We start from the raw sequence: 22,446 nt of genomic DNA, 5'->3' as shown, positions 1-22,446 counted from the left end.
TGTGGGGGCCCCTATGCTTGCTTTCCTTTGGTGGGCCCTTCATGCCCCAGTTCAACACTAGATATAGTTGGCTCAGAGGTGGTTCATATGAGAGAAAGGAAGGACTACATTCTAAACATATTCAAGGTATGTACAAAGATTTGTCTTTCTACCGGGGGCCATACATAGTATCAGGGATTATCAGTTGTGTGAATGGAAGAAAGATGGTTTCACCATCAGCATAGGGAGGGAGTCTTCGCTGTAAGGGCAGTATGGCTATAGAATCATGAGCTGATGATGGCAAATTCACTAATAAATAGATAAATGATTTGGTTGCCTATCTTACCAGACATGGTATATGTGGCTATATGTATATATAATGGTATATGTAGCTATATGTATATGTAGTGGTATATATAGCTATATGTATATGTAGTGGTATATGTAGCTATATGTATATGTAGTGGTATATATAGCTATATGTATATGTAGTAGTATATGTAGCTATATGTATATGTAGTGGTATATATAGCTATATGTATATGTAGTGGTATATGTAGCTATATGTATATGTAGTGGTATATATAGCTATATGTATATGTAGTGGTATATGTAGCTATATGTATATGTAGTGGTATATATAGCTATATGTATATGTAGTGGTATATGTAGCTATATGTGTATGTAGTGGTATATATAACAAATTGTACAGTATATGTACTGATATATATAGTTATAGGTATATGTAATGGTATATGTGGCTATATGTATATGTAATGGTATATATAGCTATATGTATATGTAGTGGTATATGTAGCTATATGTATATGTAGTGGTATATATAGCTATATGTATATGTAGTAGTATATGTAGCTATATGTATATGTAGTGGTATATATAGCTATATGTATATGTAGTGGTATATGTAGCTATATGTATATGTAATGGTATATGTAGCTATATGTATATGTAGTGGTATATGTAGCTATATGTATATGTAATGGTATATGTAGCTATATGTATATATGTAGTGGTATATGTAGCTATATGTATATATGTAGTGGTATATATAGCTATATGTATATGTAGTGGTATATGTAACTATATGTATATATGTAGTGGTATATATAGCTATATGTATATGTAGTGGTATATGTAGCTATATGTGTATGTAGTGGTATATGTAACTATATGTGTATGTAGTGGTATATGTAGCTATATATGTGTATGTAGTGGTATATGTGGCTATTTGTATATGTAGTGGTATATGTAGCTATATGTGTATGTAGTGGTATATGTAGCTATATGTATATGTAGTGGTATACGTAGCTATATGTATATGTAGTGGTATATGTGGCTATATGTATATGTAGTGGTATATGTAGCTATATGTATATATGTAGTGGTATACAGTCAGGTGCATACATATTGGGACATTGACAGAATTTTCAGATTTTGTCCTCTATTCACCACCACAATGGCTTTGAAATGAAACAAACAAGATGTGCTTTAACTGCAGACTTTCAGATTTAATTTGAGGGTAATTACATTCAAATCAGGCGAATGGTGTAGGAATTACAACGGTTTCTATATGTGCCTCCCACTTTTTAAGGGGCCAAAAGTAATGGGACTATCAACTCAAAAGCTATTTCATGGACAGGTGTGGACAGGTGTGGGCTATTCCCTCGTTATTTCATTATCAATTAAGCAGGTAAAAGGTCTGGAGTTGATTCTAGGTGTGACATTTGCATTTGGAATCAGTTGCTGTAGACTCTCAATATGAGATCCAAAGAGCTGTCACTATCAGTGAAGTAAGCCATCATTAGGCTGAAAAATCAAAACAAACCCATCAGAGAGATAGCAAAAACATTACGTGTGGCCAAATCAACTGTTTGGAACATTCTTAAAAAGAAAGAACGCACCGGAGAGCTCAGCAACACCAAAAGACCCGGAAGACCACGGAAAACGACTGTGGTGGATGACAGAAGAATTATTTCCTTGGTTGAAGAAAAACCCCTTCACAACAGTTGGCCAAATCAAGAACACTCTCCAGGAGGTAGGTGTATATGTGTCAAAGTCAACAATCAAGAGAAGACTTCACAAGAGTGAATATAGAGGGTTCACCACAAGATGTAAACCATTGGTGAGCCACAAAAATAGGAAGACCAGATTAGAGTTTGCCAAACAACATCTAAAAAAGCCATTAACGTTCTGGAACAACATCCTATGGACAGATCAGACAAAGATCAACTTGTACCAGAGTGATGGGAAGAGAAGCATGGAGAAGGAAAGGAACTGCTCATGATCCAAAACATACCACCTCATCAGTGAAGCATGGTGGTGGTAGTGTCATGGCGTGGACATGTATGGCTGCCAATGGAACTGGTTCCCTTGTATTTGTTGATGGTGTGACTGCTGACAAAAGCAGTAGAATGAATTCTGAAGTGTTTCAGGCAATATTATATGCTCATATTCAGTCAAATGCTTCAGAACTCATTGGAAGGCTCTTCACAGTGCAGATGGACAATGACCCGAAGCATACTGCAAAAGCAACCAAAGAGTTTTTTAAGGCTAAAAAGTGGAATGTTATGCAATGGCCAAGTCAATCCCCTGACCTGAATACGATTGAGCATGCATTTCACTTGATGAAGACAAAACTGAAGGGAAAATGCCCCAAGAACAAGCAGGAACTGAAGACATTTGCAGTAGAGGCCTGGCAGAGCATCGCCAGGGATGAAACCCAGCGTCTGGTGATGTCTATGCGTTCCAGATTTCAGGCTGTAATTGCCTGCAAAGGATTTGCAACAAAGTATTAAAAAGTTAAAGTTAGATTTAGGATTGTTTAGTTTGTCCCATTACGTTTGGCCCCTTAAAAAGTGGGAGGCACATATAGAAACCGTTGTAATTCCTACACCGTTCACCTGATTTGGATGTAATTACCCTCAAATTAAATCTGAAAGTCTGCAGTTAAAGCACATCTTGTTTGCTTCATTTCAATGCCATTGTGGTGGTGAATAGAGGCCAAAATATTTATGCACCTGACTGTATATAGCTATATGTATATGTAGTGGTATATGTAGCTATATGTATATATGTAGTGGTATACATAGCTATATGTATATGTAATGGGATATGCAGCTATATGTATATGTAGTGGTATATAGCTATATGTATATGTATTATGTAGTGGTATATGTGGCTATATGTATATGTAATGGTATATGTGGCTATATGTATATGTAGTGGTATATGTAGCGGTATATGTAGCTATATGTGTATGTAGTGGTATATGTAACTATATGTATATGTAGTGGTATATGTAGCTATATGTATATGTAGTGGTATATGTAACTATATGTATATGTAGTGGTATATGTAGCTATATGTATATGTAGTGGTATATGTAGCTATATGTGTATGTAGTGGTATATGTAATTATATGTATATGTAGTGGTATATGTAGCTATATGTATATGTAGTGATATATGTAGCTATATGTGTATGTAGTGGTATATGTAGTGGTATATGTAGCTATATGTGTATGTAGTGGTATATGTAGCTATATGTGTATGTAGTGGTATATGTAACTATATGTATATGTAGTGGTATATGTAACTATATGTAATGGTATATATAGCTATATGTATATGTAGTGGTATATATAGCTACCTGTATATGTAATGGTATATGTAGCTATATGTATATGTAATGGTATATGTGACTATATGTATATGTAGTGGTATATGTAGCTATATGTATATGTAGTGGTATATGTAGCTATATGTATATGTAGTGGTATATGTAGCTATATGTATATGTAATGGTATATATAGCTATATGTATATGTAGTGGTATATGTAGCTATATGTATATGTAGTGGTATATGTAACTATATGTATATGTAGTGGTATATGTAACTATATGTATATGTAATGGTATATATAGCTATATGTATATGTAGTGGTATATATAGCTATCTGTATATGTAATGGTATATATAGCTATATGTATATGTAGTGGTATATATAGCTATCTGTATATGTAATGGTATATGTAACTATATGTGTATGTAGTGGTATATGTAGCTATCTGTATATGTAATGGTATATGTGGCTATATGTATATGTAGTGGTATATGTGGCTAAATGTATATGTAGTGGTATATGTAGCTATATGTGTATGTAGTGGTATATGTAGCTATATGTATATGTAATGGTATATATAGCTATATGTATATAAGTAGTGGTATATATAGCTATATGGATATGTAATGGTATATGTAGCTATATGTATATGTAGTGGTATATGTAGCTATATGTGTATGTAGTGGTATATGTAACTATATGCATATGTAGTGGTATATGTAGCTATATGTATATGTAGTGGTATATGTAGCTATATGTATATATGTAGTGGCATATGTAGCTATATGTATATGTAGTGGTATATGTAGCCCTATGTATATGTAGTGGTATATGTAGCTATATGTATATATGTAGTGGTATATGTAGCTATATGTATATATGTAGTGGTATATGTAGCTATATGTATATGTAGTGGTATATGTAGCTATATGTATATATGTAGTGGTATATGTAGCTATATGTATATGTAGTGGTATATGTAGCTATATGTATATGTAGTGGTATATGTAGTGGTACAGTATGTACATGGATACCATCACTGGACATAGATAACATAACTGATCTCTATCTTTGTAGCACATATAATAACCAGACCTGGATGAGCTCAGCTGCCGGCTTCCTTCTCTTTTCAAAATGTTTTTGACGATGTTGTTCCTGTACTTTAAGAGCCAGCCCGGAACCGAGAATACCCTGCAATACAAGGCAGCATGGTGACTCTTGATATTCACCTTTCACAGAACAGCAAAGATGTAGTTGCCTTTATATAACCTCTTATTACAAGCCACAAGCAGGCGGCCATGAATTCAATTATCAGAGAAAGTTCATAGGATAAATAAATGTATATGTGCATCCGCTATAGACAACCTGCAGCTTCTTCTGCTGGTGGGAAATAAAGAGAACCATCGTGCCTAACACATGTGAAAACCTAGTCCGTCTTGCTGTGTGCGAGCAGAAGGTGCGAGCAGTTATATCGCTTTTCTATGCGGGTCCCTAGTGCTGCTGGGAGGTGAGAAATGTAAATATTGCTGTTAAGAGAGACCAAGTCACCAGGTTGGTACTGATTTGTAGGTTACGCTGCTGCTACTAAATAATGAGTATACTTAAATGATCCACATCGCAAACTTCTCTGAATCACAAAACATTTATTAAACATACAATAAAATTGACATAATGACACACATAATATCTCTACATAGAGAATACAATTTCAACAAAAAATATTACAATTACTGTGACAGATTTGTAAAAACTGGAGTGTATGTATCTATCGTTAGATACAATTGCTCACCGCTCAATGTGTCAACTTTGTTTGGTATCAGATAATTTCATCCAAGTATCAGCATTTGGGCTGGTACTGACAATATATCATACTTCCTTATGTTGAAATAAAAAGCTTTGTGAGTTATGCCACCATAAATCCACTGAAAAAGCTCATCCCACTGTGAGATAATAGATAGTAACAATCCCCCTATAATTGGGTGTCCAATGTGTCTACACCTGGGTTTGTGCTTTGCTGGGATCAGTGGTGCACCAGAGCTGTTTGTATGAATTGTTGTATAGCACTGGATGTAATAGGCAAAATCACTCAGATGTTATCCACACAGTTCCAATTAGATGACAAAGGTCACCTCTAAACAGTGAGGCGAGATGGTAGCTGTGAATACTGCACGTACCTGACCGGCACCACGTCTGGCAGCGGTCTCGTGTCCACGTTATACCCCTTTTACACCGGAGCTAAAACCCGGGTTTTTGAAGGGTTAACCCAGGCAGCTCCCTGGTGTAAAAGGGGAGAGGGTTGGATCGCCGGGTCGAGTGACCCGGCAATCCAACCCAGGTAACTAGCAGGGTTTAACACGGGCGTAGCCCGTGAAACCCTGCTATGAGAACAGCGCACTCCGGGTCACGATGACCTGGAGTGCGCTGCTAGCCGGCCGATTGGTCCGGCTTCAGTGGCGCTTGGAGATGACGTCATCTCCAAGCGTCCACTTTCACTCCGCAAAAGCCGGGTCTATGCAGACCCGACTGCGGTGTGAGCGGCGCTGACTCGGGAATATCCCGAGTCAGCGCCGGCAAAATCCCGGGTCTGATCCGGATAGGAACTTTGGCCCTCATTCAGAGCCGTACGCTCTGAGCAGAGCGCACGCTCTGAATGAGGGCCGCCCTCCATAAAAATGGAGCGTCCTCCTGGACGCTCGTATAGCTGTGGGTCACCACCCACAGCCTATACGAGCGTGCAGTTTGATGGCCGCGATGGTCGTGACCATCGTGACCATCGAAACTGCGAGCCGGAGCCTGCGGTTGAGGTTTTCAACCGCAAGCCCCGGAGTGATTTTGGCCCTATCAGAGCCAAAATCACTCCCACTGACATCACTAGTGATGTCAGTGGGCCGGCTTCTGACGGGAGGCGTTCCCGTGGGAACGCCCCCGTCAGGGAGGCACACCCACCAAAGGGGACGTGCTGTCAATCAACATCGACAGCACGCCCCCTTTGATCAGACACAACGAGCGAAGGACTTTCCTTCGCTCGTCGCGTCTGGCGCATGCGCACGACGGAGCTCCCTCCGTCGTACGCATGCTCAGTGCAGAACATCGACCCACTTGCGAGCGGACAGCCGCTCGCGAGCAAGTCTGAATCAGGGCCTTTGTTCCAACTCCGGATCAGACCCAGAATTTAGGTGTAAAAGGGGTATTAATGATGCAAGTTGCACCGCTCTCACTCGCGGTCTGAGTGTCAGGTGGTTGGACATCAATGATCGCGGAGCGGGATAGCGGCTGTAGGCAAGGCACGTACCTGATCGATAGTACGATCTGGCAGCGGTCTCGTGTCCCCGCTTGTACTGTAATTGCCGCTTGCTCTCTCCCGCTTCCTAGTTAGCAGCTGATTATGCTCTCAGCAGGGCGACACCTCTTGGCACATGTGGTGAAGATTGACAGTTGGCGGTGGGTAGCAAAGAAGGTTTGAAATCAAAAACTCCAGATAATAACAGCACGGGGTTCAGATACAGTGACCAGTGCCGTTATTATCTGGAGTACCAGTATATTTTTGGAGTGTGGGAGGAAACCAGAGCACCCGGGGGAAACCCATGCAAGCACAGGGAGAATATACAAACTCCACACAGTTAGGGCCGAAGTGAGAATTGAACCCACGACCTCAGTGCTGTGAGGCAGTAACGCTAACCATTACACCGTTGCCTATCCCTGTAATATCGTGTGATCTCACGATGATAGACAGGCGCTGCGGAGGCCTCGATAAATTATATGGTGTAGGTGTAGTGAGCCTAGCGCTAATGGGTCACTACACCTACTCTTTGTTGACTTATACCTTCTTGGGTCAGGGATACCCTAAGTTAGTGACCACCAGCTGCGTGGAGTGCGCTCAGGGACTTACCACTTATAATTTATCCACTCGATAAATTATATGTTTATAAATCACGTCATTATCAATTGAGGAATTCAGTATGACTTACACAAAATATTACAGGACATGTACATTACCCATAAACCCCTCTTCAATCTTAGGAGGTTTTACATTTAGCCTCCAGTAATATATATAAAACAAGGTAGAGGTGATCAGGCACAAGGCACCTGTGCATCCCAGGTTTTCCGTGATAGTCCCCATTTTTCCACCCAAAGGGCCTGATTCAGCAAGGATCACAACTGCGATTACGCACACAATCGGCCGATTGTTGCGTACTGCGTATGCATTACAGTGCGCGCTAGCGAACACTCCACTGTGATCGGGACTGCAGTGACTAGGCAGACCCATCGCAGAGTGATTGAGAGGTAATACTGTTTGTGGGTGGTGACGGTGAGGGTGGTCAGCAAAACGCAGGCGTGCCAGTGCGTTTGAACGCCGTTACAGGGTTGTGAAAAAATGATCCACTGCGATGCGATGCCATATGCAGCCTGAGCTCTCACTGCGTACCGGAGGGCTAGCAATGTCTGAGTAAGGTCTGAGCTTGTGCAAGTGTGCGTGAGGCTGCGATGGTGCTCCATGTTACCGATGGTTTCGCTGTCTTGCTAAGTATTACAGATGTGTGTAAGGTAATGTGGGCGTCCTTATGTTGTGCTGCGATGGCATAGCGATCACAGAAGATTAGCATATTATCACAGTGTGACTGTGTGTGTAATCGCTATTGCAGTCGTAGTTGCGATCCTAACTTAAACAGGCCCTCCGATGCAATGTCGATGTCACACGCAGTTAAGTTATTTTTTGACAACTGCACATGCACCTCATTCACACCGCGCATGTATCTTATTCACACTGCTCATGCATCTTATTCACACTGCTCATGCATCTTATTCACACTGCTCATGCATCTTATTCACACTGCTCATGCATCTCATTCACACTGCTCATGCATCTTATTCACACTGCTCATGCATCTTATTCACACTGCTCATGCATCTTATTCACACTGCTCATGCATCTTATTCACACTGCTCATGCATCTTATTCACACTGCTCATGTATCTTATTCGCACTGCTCATGCACCTCATTCACACTGCTCATGCACCTCATTCACACTGCTCATGCACCTCATTCACACTGCACATGCATCTTATTCACACTGCTCATGCATCTTATTCACACTGCTCATGCATCTTATTCACACTGCTCATGCATCTTATTCACACTGCTCATGCATCTTATTCACACTGCTCATGCATCTTATTCACACTGCTCATGCATCTTATTCACACTGCTCATGTATCTGATTCACACTGCTCATGCACCTCATTCACACTGCTCATGCATCTCATTCACACTGCTCATGCATCTCATTCACACTGCTCATGCATCTTATTCACACTGCTCATGCATCTTATTCACACTGCTCATGCATCTTATTCACACTGCTCATGCATCTCATTCACACTGCTCATGCATCTCATTCACACTGCTCATGTATCTTATTCACACTGCTCATGTATCTTATTCACACCGCTCAAGTATCTTATTCACACCGCTCATGTATCTTATTCACACCGCTCATGTATCTTATTCACACTGCTCATGTATCTCATTCACACTGCTCATGTATCTTATTCACACTGCTCATGCACCTCATTCACACTGCTCATGCATCTCATTCACACTGCTCATGCACCTTCTTCACACTGCTCATGAATCTTATTCACACTGCTCATGCATCTTATTCACACTGCTCATGTTCTTATTCACACTGCTCATGTTCTTATTCACACTGCTCATGTATCTTATTCACACTGCTCATGCACCTTCTTCACACTGCTCATGAATCTTATTCACACTGCTCATGCATCTTATTCACACTGCTCATGTTCTTATTCACACTGCTCATGTTCTTATTCACACTGCTCATGCACCTCATTCACCCTACTCATGTATCTTATTCACAATGCTCATGTATCTTATTCACACTGCTCATGCATCTTATTCACACTGCTCATGCACCTCATTCACACTGCTCATGCACCTCATTCACACTGCTCATGTATCTTATTCACACTGCTCATGTTTCTTATTCACACTGCTCATGCAACTCATTCACACCGCTCATTTATCTTATTCACACTGCTCATGTATCTTATTCACACCGCTCATGTATCTTATTCACACTGCTCATGCATCTTATTCACACCGCTCACGTATCTTATTCACACTGCTCAAGCATCTCATTCACACTGCTCATGCATCTCATTCACACCGCTCATGCATCTCATTCACACTGCTCATGCATCTTATTCACACTGCTCATGCATCTCATTCACACTGCTCATGCACCTCATTCACACAGCTCATGTATCTTATTCACACTGCTCATGCATCTCATTCACACTGCTCATGCATCTTATTCACACTGCTCATGCATCTCATTCACACTGCTCATGTATCTTATTCACACTGCTCATGCACCTCATTCACACTGCTCATGCATCTTATTCACACTGCTCATGCATCTTATTCACACAGCTCATGCATCTTATTCACACTGCTCATGTATCTTATTCACACTGCTCATGCATCTCATTCACACTGCTCATGTATCTTATTCACACTTCTCATGCACCTCATTCACACTGCTCATGCATCTTATTCACACTGCTCATGCATCTTATTCACACCGCTCATGTATCTTATTCACACAGCTCATTTATCTTATTCACACCGCTCATGCACCTCATTCACACCGCTCATGCATCTTATTCACACTGCTCATGTATCTTATTCACACTGCTCATGTATCTTATTCACACTGCTCATGCATCTCATTCACACTGCTCATGCATCTCATTCACACTGCTCATGCATCTTATTCACACTGCTCATGCATCTCATTCACACTGCTCATGCATCTCATTCACACTGCTCATGTATCTTATTCACAGCGCTCATGTATCTTATTCACACCGCTCATGCATCTTATTCACACCGCTCATGTATCTTATTCACACCGCTCATGTATCTCATTCACACTGCTCATGCACCTCATTCACACTGCTCATGTATCTTATTCACAGCGCTCATGTATCTTATTCACACCGCTCATGCATCTTATTCACACTGCTCATGCATCTTATTCACACAGCTCATGCATCTTATTCACACTGCTCATGTATCTTATTCACACTGCTCATGCATCTCATTCACACTGCTCATGTATCTTATTCACACTTCTCATGCACCTCATTCACACTGCTCATGCATCTTATTCACACTGCTCATGCATCTTATTCACACTGCTCTTGCACCTCATTCACACTGCTCTTGCACCTCATTCACAATGCTCATGCACCTCATTCACACTGCTCATGCACCTCATTCACACTGCTCATGCACCTCATTCACACTCCTCATGCACCTCATTCACACTGCTCATGCACCTCATTCACACTGCTCATGCATCTTATTCACAGTGCTCATGCATCTTATTCACACCGCTCATGCATCTTATTCACACCGCTCATGTATCTTATTCACACCGCTCATGTATCTTATTCACACCGCTCATGCACCTCATTCACACCGCGCATGCATCTTATTCACACCGCGCATGCATCTTATTCACACCGCTCATGCATCTTATTCACACTGCTCATGCATCTTATTCACACTGCTCATGCATCTTATTCACACTGCTCATGTTCTTATTCACACTGCTCATGTTCTTATTCACACTGCTCATGTTCTTATTCACACTGCTCATGTTCTTATTCACACTGCTCATGTATCTTATTCACACTGCTCATGCATCTTATTCACACTGCTCATGTTCTTATTCACACTGCTCATGTTCTTATTCACACTGCTCATGCATCTTATTCACACTGCTCATGCACCATATTCACACTGCTCATGTATCTTATTCACACTGCTCATGCATCTTATTCACACTGCTCATGCATCTTATTCACACTGCTCATGTATCTTATTCACACTGCTCATGCATCTTATTCACACTGCTCATGCATCTTATTCACACTGCTCATGCATCTTATTCACACTGCTCATGCATCTTATTCACACTGCTCATGTTCTTATTCACACTGCTCATGTTCTTATTCACACTGCTCATGTATCTTATTCACACTGCTCATGCATCTTATTCACACTGCTCATGTTCTTATTCACACTGCTCATGCATCTTATTCACACTGCTCATGCACCTTATTCACACTGCTCATGCATCTTATTCACACTGCTCATGCATCTTATTCACACTGCTCATGCATCTTATTCACACTGCTCATGCATCTTATTCACACTGCTCATGCACCTCATTCACACTGCTCATGTATCTTATTCACACAGCTCATGTATCTTATTCACACTGCTCATGCATCTTATTCACACTGCTCATGCATCTTATTCACACTGCTCATGTATCTTATTCACACTGCTCATGCACCTCATTCACACTGCTCATGCACCTCATTCACACTGCACATGTATCTTATTCACACTGCTCATGCATCTTATTCACACTGCTTATGCATCTCATTCACACTGCTCATGCATCTCATTCACACTGCTCATGTATCTTATTCACACTGCTCATGTATCTTATTCACACTGCTCATGCATCTTATTCACACTGCTCATGCATCTTATTCACACTGCACATGTATCTTATTCACACCGCTCATGCACCTCATTCACACCGCACATGCACCTCATTCACACCGCGCATGCATCTCATTCACACCGCGCATGCACCTCATTCACACCGCGCATGCACCTCATTCACACCGCGCATGCACCTCATTCACACCGCTCATGCACCTCATTCACACCGCTCATGCACCTCATTCACACCGCTCATGCATCTCATTCACACCGCGCATGCACCTCATTCACACCGCGCATGCACCTCATTCACACCGCGCATGCACCTCATTCACACTGCTCATGTATCTTATTCACACTGCTCATGTATCTTATTCACACTGCTCATGCACCTCATTCACACTGCGCATGCATCTCATTCACCACACTCGAATTTAGAAAATTCAATCCCGCACCAGTTTAAATAGAACAAATGTAGTTTCCTTGGTCCTATGCTCCTATTATTTCACATTGAATCAATCTGGTAGTATTTTAAATGAATGTATAAGAGGTGTCACCCGCTGCTCATAAAGGAGAATCATCACAGAAAACAAGAAAAAGAAAAGCATTTGTTGGGGAGCACTAGGACCAGTAATATGCTAAAAGAATATTAATTTATTAGTATGCATTAGAAAGATATTAATAAAAGTTAAATATTTAAAATATTTTATAGTGTGTGAAATAAAGACAAGAAAATATGAGATATGGTAAGAACTTACCCTTGTTATCTATTTCTACGAAGTCCATAGGGTTCCACAGGATACCTTGGGTATAGGTGATGACGTCAGTCTTCAGGCACCACAGAGTTAAAGTTTTCAGCCTCCCAGGATGCATCTGGGTCCCTCTCCTATACCCCGCCCCCGGGCCAAGGCATCTCAGTTACGTCACAAGCCATAGGCCGGAGGAGGAGAAGAAAGAGAGAGAAGAAAAAATCTGGACACTCACAAGAATCACATTCTCACCATAGGGAGACGGAAAAACCGGTGACCAGAATAAAGCCCATCTACAGTACAGGTGCGACAGGGCGGGAGTCCTGTGGAACCCTATGGACTTCGTAGAAATAGAGATAACAAGGGTAAGTTCTTACCATATCTCATATTTTCTACTTCAGGGTCCATAGGGTATCCACAGGATACCTTGGGGATGTCCCAAAGCAGTATCCTTTAAGGGTGGGAACGCTCCTGTGTGCTGAGAGGAGAATCCGCCGCCCGAAGGAAGCATCCTGAGAGGCAAAGGTGTCAAAAGCGTAATACCTCACAAAGGTATGGACAGAAGACTACGTAGCAGCCTTGCAGATCTGAACTGCAGAGGCACCACGTCTAGCTGCCCACGAAGGACCCACAGACCTAGTGGAATGAGCCCTCACCAAGGAGGGAACTGGAAAACCTTCATGAAGATAAGCTTCTGAAATTGCCATACGAATCCAGCCTGCCAAAGTCTACTTTGAAGCAGGCCAACCCTTTTTACGGAAGCCATAGAGGACAAACAAGGCGTCCGACTTCCTAAAAGAAGAAGTGCGGTCAACATAAATTCTCAATGCCCGCACAACATCCCAAGTGGCGTCACCCACTGAAAGTCCAGGTGAATTGAAAGCCGGCACAACAATTTCTTCATTGATGTGAAAACTGGATACCACTTCGGGAAGGAATCCCGGACGAGTGCGAAATACCGCCCTATTCCTATGAAAAATCAGAAAAGGGGGTCTACAAGAGAGAACCCCTAAATCCGAAACCCTTCTGGCCGAGGCAATGGCCAGAAGGAATATGGTTTTAGCTGTAAGCCATTTAAAATCCACTGAGTCCAGTGGTTCAAACGGCGGTCCCTGGAGAACTCTCAGGACCACAGCCCAATTCCAAGGCGCCACCGGTGGAACAAAAGGTGGCTGAATGCGAAGAACACCTCGCATAAAGGAGTGCACATCAGAGAGCGCAGCAATCCTATGAGGAAACCAGACTGACAGGGCAGACACCTGCACTTTCAGAGAAGCCAGGCGAAGCGCATGATCCAGTCCAGCCTGTAGGAAAGCCAACACCCTAGACAGGTGGAACTCCCTTAGGGAATACCCTCTAGGTCTACACCACCAGAAGAAACTATGCCACACACGATGGTAGATTCTTGCCGAGGAAGGTTTACGAGCTCTTAGTATGGTTTGCACCATGGAGCCAGAAAAACCCTCTGGACCTTAGCATGACCGTTTCAACAGCCACACCGAGTCAGGTCCGGGTGAAGACAAGGACCCTGTGACAGCAGATTCGGTCGTAATGGTAACCTCAGAGGAACGTCTACTGACAGACTCTGGAGGTCGGAGAACCAGTGCCGTCCGGGCCACTCGGGAGCTATCAACAGTAGCGTACCTCCTTCTTGATTTGAATTTCCGTATTACCCGCGGAAGAAGGGAAAACGGAGGGAAAGGTAGGCAAGCAGGAACGTCTACTGGACAGACAGGGCATACACCAGAGACGCCTTTTCGTCTCTTGTTCGAGACCCGTACACCGGCAACTTGTTGTTGTGCCGGGACGCCATGAGGTCTATCTCTGGAAGACCCCACTTGTCCACCAGACTCTGAAAGACGTCCTGGTGTAAAGACCACTCTCCCGGATGCACGTCCTGCCTGCTGAGAAAATCGGCTTCCCAGTTGAGGACTCCCGGGATGAACACTGCCGATAATGCTGGGAGATTGCGCTCCGCCCAGACCAGAATACGGAACACTTCTGCGAGTGCTGCTCGACTTTGGGTTCCTCCTTGCTGGTTTAAATAGGCCACCGTGGTGGCGTTGTCCGACGGGACCTGCACAGGGTGACCCTGGAGAACCGGCTGTGCCAGCTGGAGAGCTCTTGACACCGCATGGAGCTCCAAAATGTTTATTGGAAGCTCTGCTTCCGCCCGAGTCCACCTGCCCTGAAACAAGTGTGGACCCGTGACAGCTCCCCAGCCCCGGAGACTGGCGTCCGTTAACCTCATTGCCGAGTGTATCGACACTCGACGACACTGCAGACAACTGCGCACCCTCAACTACAAAGCAAGGATCTTTTCCTCCGTCACAAAGATCCACTGCTGCCTGGAGTCCAATAAGGCCCCGAGGTGCAGGATCCTCTGAGACGGGGTGAGAGTGGACCTCTGCCAGTTTGTCAACCAGCCGTGACGTTGCAGTACCGCAATCGTCAGATCCAGATGGTGTAAAAGAAGCTCTGGAGACCCCACTATCAACAGGAGGTCGTCCAGATAAGGCAACAGTCGGACTCCCTGCGTCCGCAGGAGAGCTGCCATGACCTTGGTGAATACCCGTGGAGCAGTCACCAGGCCAAAAGGTAGTGCCCGGAACTGGAAATGTTCGTTGCAGATTGCCAATCTGAGGAACTGCTGATGGCGCAAAAGAATAGGGACATGCAGGTAAGCGTCCTGGATGTCCAATGACACCATGTAGTCCCCAGGTTCCAGTGCCAGAATAATGGACTGCAGGGTCTCCATCTGAAACAGAGGCACCCTCAAGGACTTGTTGAGGGCCTTTAGGTTTAGTATTGAACAGTAAGACCCATTGGGTTTCTGCCCCAAAAATAGAATGGAATAGAAACCCAGGCCCCTCTGGGAAATTGGAACATGCACTGAAACTCCAGCCTGGAGCATAGTGTGCAAAACCTTCCGCAGTTCCGAGGCTGTGCTCCGGTCTAGCGGAAGGCCTGTGGTAAAGAACCGGGATGGAGGCCTGTGCCGAAAGGAGAAGGCATACCCGTGAGAGACCACCTCCTGAACCCAAGTGTCTGTCGTAGTCCTCAACCAGCACTGGGCAAACTGAAGCAGGCGCCCCCCACTTTGGGGTCCCCCAAAGGGAGGCCTGGACCGTCAGGCCGCAGGTTTGTTATCTGACCTAGGAGCTGGACGTCTGGTACTCCAGACCTGTTTCTTGGGCTTGGACAATTTCTTGGTCCCAGCCTGCCGTGGAAAGGACTGTACTTTAGGCCTCCCTTGGGCCCTGTGAGGCCGAAAGGACGACCCACCAGCACTAGAAGGAATCGTAGCAGACGTAAGACATGCAGATTTTGCTGCTGCCAACGTAGCTACTATTTTGTCCAGATTTGGACCAAATAGTACCTGTCCAGACCTGCTAATCCCTTTTTGGAATCCGCGTCCGCTTTCCAAGAACGCAACCATAAGGTGCGACGAGCAGCCACGGCTGCAGAGGAGATCCTAGAGGTGAGCATACAAATATCTAAGGCCGCTTCATTAATGTAAGTGGCCAAGTCTCGGAGATTGCCCACCAACTCGGTCTGTTCAGCCGAACAGTCAGAGTACAAAGACGCCTCCAAATTATCCGCCTAGCGCTCCATAGCTCTGGCTACCCAACACACGGCCAGAGCCGGTCTGGATGCTTCCCTGCAAGGGAATAAACGGATTTGAGGCAGATCTCCACCTTGCGGTCAGTGACATCCTTCAAGGATGACATCTAAGGCAACGTGGCACTTTTGACTAGGCGTGTGACATGTGAATCCACTTGCATAGGGGATTCCCACTTAGAAAAATAATTGACCGCAAACGGATAAGCCACGGCTAAGCGCCTCTGGGGCTGAAACCGTTTACCTGGATTTTTCCACGCCTCCTCTAAATGATCCACTAATTGATCAGAAAGAGGGAACACCGTAGCCTCACCCTTAATATCCTTAAAAAGGCATATATGAATGTGGCCACCGAAGGATCAATATCCTCAATAACTAAAGCCGAGCGGACCGCTCGAATAAGACCAGGGATATACACCTTGGACTTAGCGTCCGGCTCTTTGGTACGGAGAGGTTCTTGGTCAAATAGATCCAGAATCTCCCCATCATCTGACGTCTCATCGTCATCCCCATAAGGAGCAGATAAAGACGCCACCGGCCGTTTATGAGGCCGCAACACAGACTCCCCCTGTAAAACATCGGACAAATGCTGAACCGATGTAGTTAGAGTATTAACCCACACAGGCTCTGGAGAAACCTGGGAAGGGACAGGGAGACTGTGGGGTACCATCAATTGTCTCGGGAACTCCCGCATGGGTGACGACACCACTGACTGCTGGGACAAACCCGTCTGGGTAAATGCAGGTGGCGGAGCTAGCTGGTCCTCAAGGGTTGTAAGCGCCTTAGCGGAACAAGCCCAGGGAGGTTCCTGTACCGGGACCATAATCGGCCGTGACAGTGCCAGGCACTGGGACATAACCCCTCCGCGTTACCCTCCCCCTCCGCTATTGGTACCTTACATTTAGTACACATGAGCTGGAGAGGAAAGTCAGTCTCAGACATGATGGTAAGTATGTGACACTCACACCTATACGTATTGGTATAGTGTGAATAACGCCCTGCACACCGCACAGGCTTTGAGCAGAGCAAGATCAGGGACAGTAATATGGCTGACAGTAGAAAGTGAAAGTACAGACAGCAGGCTAGCAGATTAGTCACATACAATGCAGAAGAAACAAATCCCTGCACTATTAGCGCTGGTTCTCAACTACTCAGACCCTCAGGCTGGTAGGACTCAGCGCTGCATACACTGACCTGTGACAAACAGAGGAGAGGTATGCTGGGGGACCCAGACCGCAATGCCACCGCTCACAGGCTTCCAGCAGCGTTCACCATGCTTCAAAGATGGCCACCGAGGAGCAGAGGATGAAGGAGGCCGGCCTGGGGGCGGAGCGCTGACACACTATGGCCAATCAGACAGAGCAGAGAGGCTGTGTGCAGCAGGGGAGGCGCCGGCTGTGAGACAGGGAAAGCGCGCTCCACTGGCATGCATTTAACCCCTGGGACGCCGCAGCGCATGCCTGCTCAGCAGCGGCCCGCTGTCCCAGGGGGTAGTGGAAGCGCAGGTTGGTCGCCTGGCTCCACGCTGCAGCCAGTCCCCAGGGAGCCCCCTGCCTGGCGACTCAGGACCATGTGACCAGCGGGGACCCACCGCGGGACCCCGCTGCTTACCTGCTATCCCCTGGGATCCGGCCATGGTCCAAGACATCTGGGGACACCGCTAGCCGTGACCCCAGATGTCTACCAGCATTCTGGTACCGGCGGGGTGTAGGGGAGACGGAATGGACGTCAGTACTGACTGTCCATGCTGTACTCCCAGATGTGCAGCCAGCGCTGCCTTTAAAAGAAACTTCAGGGGCTCTTCATAGCCCCCCTCTGCACAGTGCCTCCGACTCCGGCCAGGCACCAACGAAACTGAGATGCCTTGGCCCGGGGGCGGGGTATAGGAGAGGGACCCAGATGCATCCTGGGAGGCTGAAAACTTTAACTCTGTGGTGCCTGAAGACTGACGTCATCACCTATACCCAAGGTATCCTGTGGATACCCTATGGACCCTGAAGTAGAAAATTGTATTTATAGAAATAAAAATATTAAATGCAATGCTGTGTCTCTTGTCTTAATTTCTCCTTTCTTATAATTCTAATAGTTTCTGCTTAGTGGCCTATTATTCTTAACTAACGGTGCGTACACACTACACGATATGCTCCCTGAGCCGTGTCCCCGGCAGGCTGTGCTCAATGTCGTTCATGACATTGAGCACAGCCCTGAACGATATCATTAACGATATCGTTCAGCGCCGGGCTCTCTCCCCCATTCCCTGACATGCAGCAACCTGACGAGGTCGTCAGATTGTGCTGCATGTTCAGGCGATGGACAATGTCGGAAACGACCAGCGGGCCCGCGCATCGCTGGTCGTTTCCGACATAAAAGTGCACGATTTGTGCACGATTACTGAGCGATTGCACGATTACGATGTCGTAATCGTGCAGTCGCTCAGTAATATCGCCCAGTGTGTACCCACCATTAGTTTCAGTACAGTTTGTCTTTTCCCATAGAAAGAAACAATGTAGTCATTATTTGTTCTGTCTATAGTATCTTTATACAATGTTTCAGAATGTTTGCATACACCTTGATATTATGAGCTGTCATGTTGCCACTATGGGGTATAGTTACTAAAGTGAGAGTTTTTATAAGTGGAGATGTTGCCCATAGCAACCAATCAGAATCTACTTAACAGTTACCTAGCACTTTCTAGAAGATAATAGCTAGAATCTGATTGGTTGCTATGGGCAACATCTCCACTTCTAAAAACTCTCACTTTGGTAAATATACCCCTAGATGTCACTCCTTTCTCATATTTTCTGAGTCTTTAAATTAAATGCAGAACTGTTGATACTGTTTATCATTTAATATACTGTATTGTGCTGTAAGAATCAGATTAATCCAAATCCAGACACCGGTGGACCCTAGTTGTCCGGATCTTTCATAAATCTGTTTCCAACGTACTACAAGTAGAGTTATTTCAGCTTAGGGTGACTCAGCAGTGCAGGTTTTCGACCTTCCATTAACATGCCCTTTCAGCAGCTGTATTAAAGTGTTAACTTCAATATTATCAACAGAGCTAGTGGATGGTGTCCATAATATTACTATCATTTGCATCAAAGCTCCCTATAACACAGTCTCCATTTTTTGTGTACTGACACCAGCATCCCTCACAGCATCCCTCACAGCACCCCTCACAGCATCCCTCACAGCATCCCTCACAGCATCCCTCACAGCATCCCTTACAGTATCCCTCACAGCATCCCTCACAGCATCCCTCACAGCATCCCTCACAGCATCCCTCAGAGTATCCCTCACAGCATCCCTCACAGCATCCCTCAGAGTATCCCTCACAGCATCCCTCACAGTATCCCTCACAGCATCCCTCACAGCATTCCTCACAGCATCCCTCACAGTATCCCTCACAGTATCCCCCACAGCATCCCTCAGAGTATCCCTCACAGCACCCCTCAGAGTATCCATCACAGCATCCCTCACAGTATCCCTCACAGCATCCCTCACAGCATCCCTCACAGTATCCCTCACAGCAACCCTCACAGTATCCCTCACAGCATCCCTCACAGCATCCCTCACAGCATCCCTCACAACATCCCTCACAGCATCCCTCACAGCATCCCTCACAGTATCCCTCACAGCATCCCTCACAGCATCCCTCACAGCATCCCTCACAACATCCCTCACAGTATCCCTCACAGCAACCCTCACAGTATCCTCACAGCATCCCCCACAGCATCCCTCACAGCATCCCTCACAGCATCCCTCACAACATCCCTCACAGCATCCCTCACAGTATCCCTCACAGCATCCCTCACAGCATCCCTCACAGCATCCCTCACAGCATCCCTCACAGTATCCCTCACAGCATCCCTCACAGCATCCCTCACAACATCCCTCACAGTATCCCTCACAGTATCCCTCACAGCATCCCTCACAGGGCTTAAACGTGTTGGCTGATGATTCACACTCCCGTTACTCCCAATGTTATATCGGAGCACTTTTGCCCCACTAATAGCGTTCAGTGTCATAACCCAAACTGCCCAGTTATAACTGCAAATCACATATCGGCATATGACACATTCAGAGGTACAGTTGTTTCAGCTGCGTCCATTACATTGGCCGTGCGGTGTGTGTACATCTCACCGCCTGGTTACCGCTATTATACAGACCGGGGCATTCTATGTATTTGCACGTGCACTTGCTAATACTGCCCCTGCTCTGATAGTTGTACGGTGTGTATAAATCACTTCATCTCATTAGCTCTGTCATTCACAGTTACATAGAACCGGGGCTACTTATGCATTCATCGGTACACTTATCAATGCTGCCCCGCTCTATCAGCCGAATGGTGTGCATCGATCACACCGTCTACAAAGCGCTGCTACACAGACCCCAGTCCTCTTATACTAGACTAGGGGGTGTTAGGTGCATGCTTGTATCAAACTTAAAACAGGAACTATGCTGAAACCATGTTATTATACTGTATTTTGATCAAAGACATCGGCCGCAGTTCCGTCAACGGCCGTGGTCTTCCCCGCAGCCATGAAAATAAAAATAAAATGTAAGAACCTAACAGGTAGGCGTGAGCGGTCAATGGATGGCAGCTATATGTCTCAGAGAATGAAAAGTATTCGCAACGTGAGTCTCATTCCAACAACATTTCCAACCAAATCAAGTGGCGCAGACTATCCAGCCCTCAGCCATCAACCTCTAGACACCCAACCGAAATGGAGGCATTGATGGCAAACCTTGAAATTATTTGAACAGGACCTTGACACCCTCCATCTTGAACATCAGTGAGACATCGAACCAGTTGGGACATCACCAATCTAAGCACTTTGCCGATTTCGTTTTGCCTGATACCACGGATGAAGAAGAAGCAGAAGTGATTTATCTCTTAATGGCAGCTATAAGACGACGTAAACCGCAACTTTATTACCTCAATCGCAATGATTCCAAAGCCAGATCGCTTTTGTATCAGGACATCCCGAAAGAGTATTTATTTGACAACAAACGTTGGAAAAGAATCAAAGGAATTATTTAGCTATCGGCCGTGTCTACACCGGCAGCCCCAAACATGAGGAAAACTTTTCACTTCGTCTTCTATTGGTCGGTGTCCCCGGGCCACCATCTTTTGATGATCTGAAGACCTTTAATGGAACAGTCCACAAAAATTTTAAGCAGGCTGCTATTGCACCGAATCTTTTCGAATCTGTCACACAATATGAAATTGCGCTCTTTGAAGATCCCTCTTACCAGATGCCCAAACAGTTCAGAGCAATGTTTGCTTACCTGTGTGGTTTTTGTCGATTAAAAGACCCTACGGCACTTTTCTTGAAATGCGATATAACTTTAACTGAAGTCTTCCGTAGAACTCTCTCATTAGAGATTAGTCGCAACAAGGCGCTTTTTGAAATTGTTACAATACTTTGGTCACATTCGTTGAGCCTCAGAGATTTAGGTCTTCCGCAAGTCTCACTAGAAGCCATGCCCAGGGGCGATTCAAGAGACAAGGGGGCCAATGTGCAGGCTCCGCCCCAGGGCCCCCTCCTCTCTCTCCGGCGGCCGGCAGCACACTGAGCACAGCGCCGCAGCAGTAGACTCTGTGGCACTAGTCTGTGTCCAGAGTCTACTGCGCATGCGCAGGTATCGGGAAAATGGCGCAAAAAGTAGGGAAAATTATTTCCCTACTGCGGATGCCCAAACAGCGCTGATGTTGCCGGGTGCAGGGTGTGCGGTGTGTGCTCCCCTGGATCCAGGCATCGGAATACATACGTTATACCGGCGGCCGCATGGCCGGCGGTTCAAATCCCGGCAGCGCCAGCCCGACGTGGATGGAAATCCCGATCATCTACAAGGTAAGTATCAACTAACCTAATCTACCCCCTAACCCTAACCCTC

The 22,446-nt window shown here is 45.1% G+C and overlaps 1 protein-coding gene across 1 annotated transcript in view; it reads right to left on the bottom strand.

Moving 5' to 3' along the window:
• KCNQ3 (potassium voltage-gated channel subfamily Q member 3) overlaps positions 1-22,446 on the bottom strand; it is a 306,708-nt gene that overhangs the window by 80,016 nt on the left and 204,246 nt on the right. Inside the window, exon 7 of the mRNA XM_088449700.1 lies at positions 4,719-4,814. Within this exon, the coding sequence (XP_088305826.1) occupies positions 4,719-4,814 (96 nt within the window). The remainder of the gene's footprint in view (positions 1-4,718; positions 4,815-22,446) is intronic.

This window comes from Taudactylus pleione, unplaced genomic scaffold (genome assembly GCF_031769625.1).
Source record: "Taudactylus pleione unplaced genomic scaffold, aTauple2 ptg000493l, whole genome shotgun sequence".
NCBI lineage: Eukaryota > Metazoa > Chordata > Amphibia > Anura > Myobatrachidae > Taudactylus > Taudactylus pleione.
The sequence above is the reverse complement of the archived record's forward strand: the minus strand, read 5'-3'. Positions and strand labels throughout refer to the sequence as shown.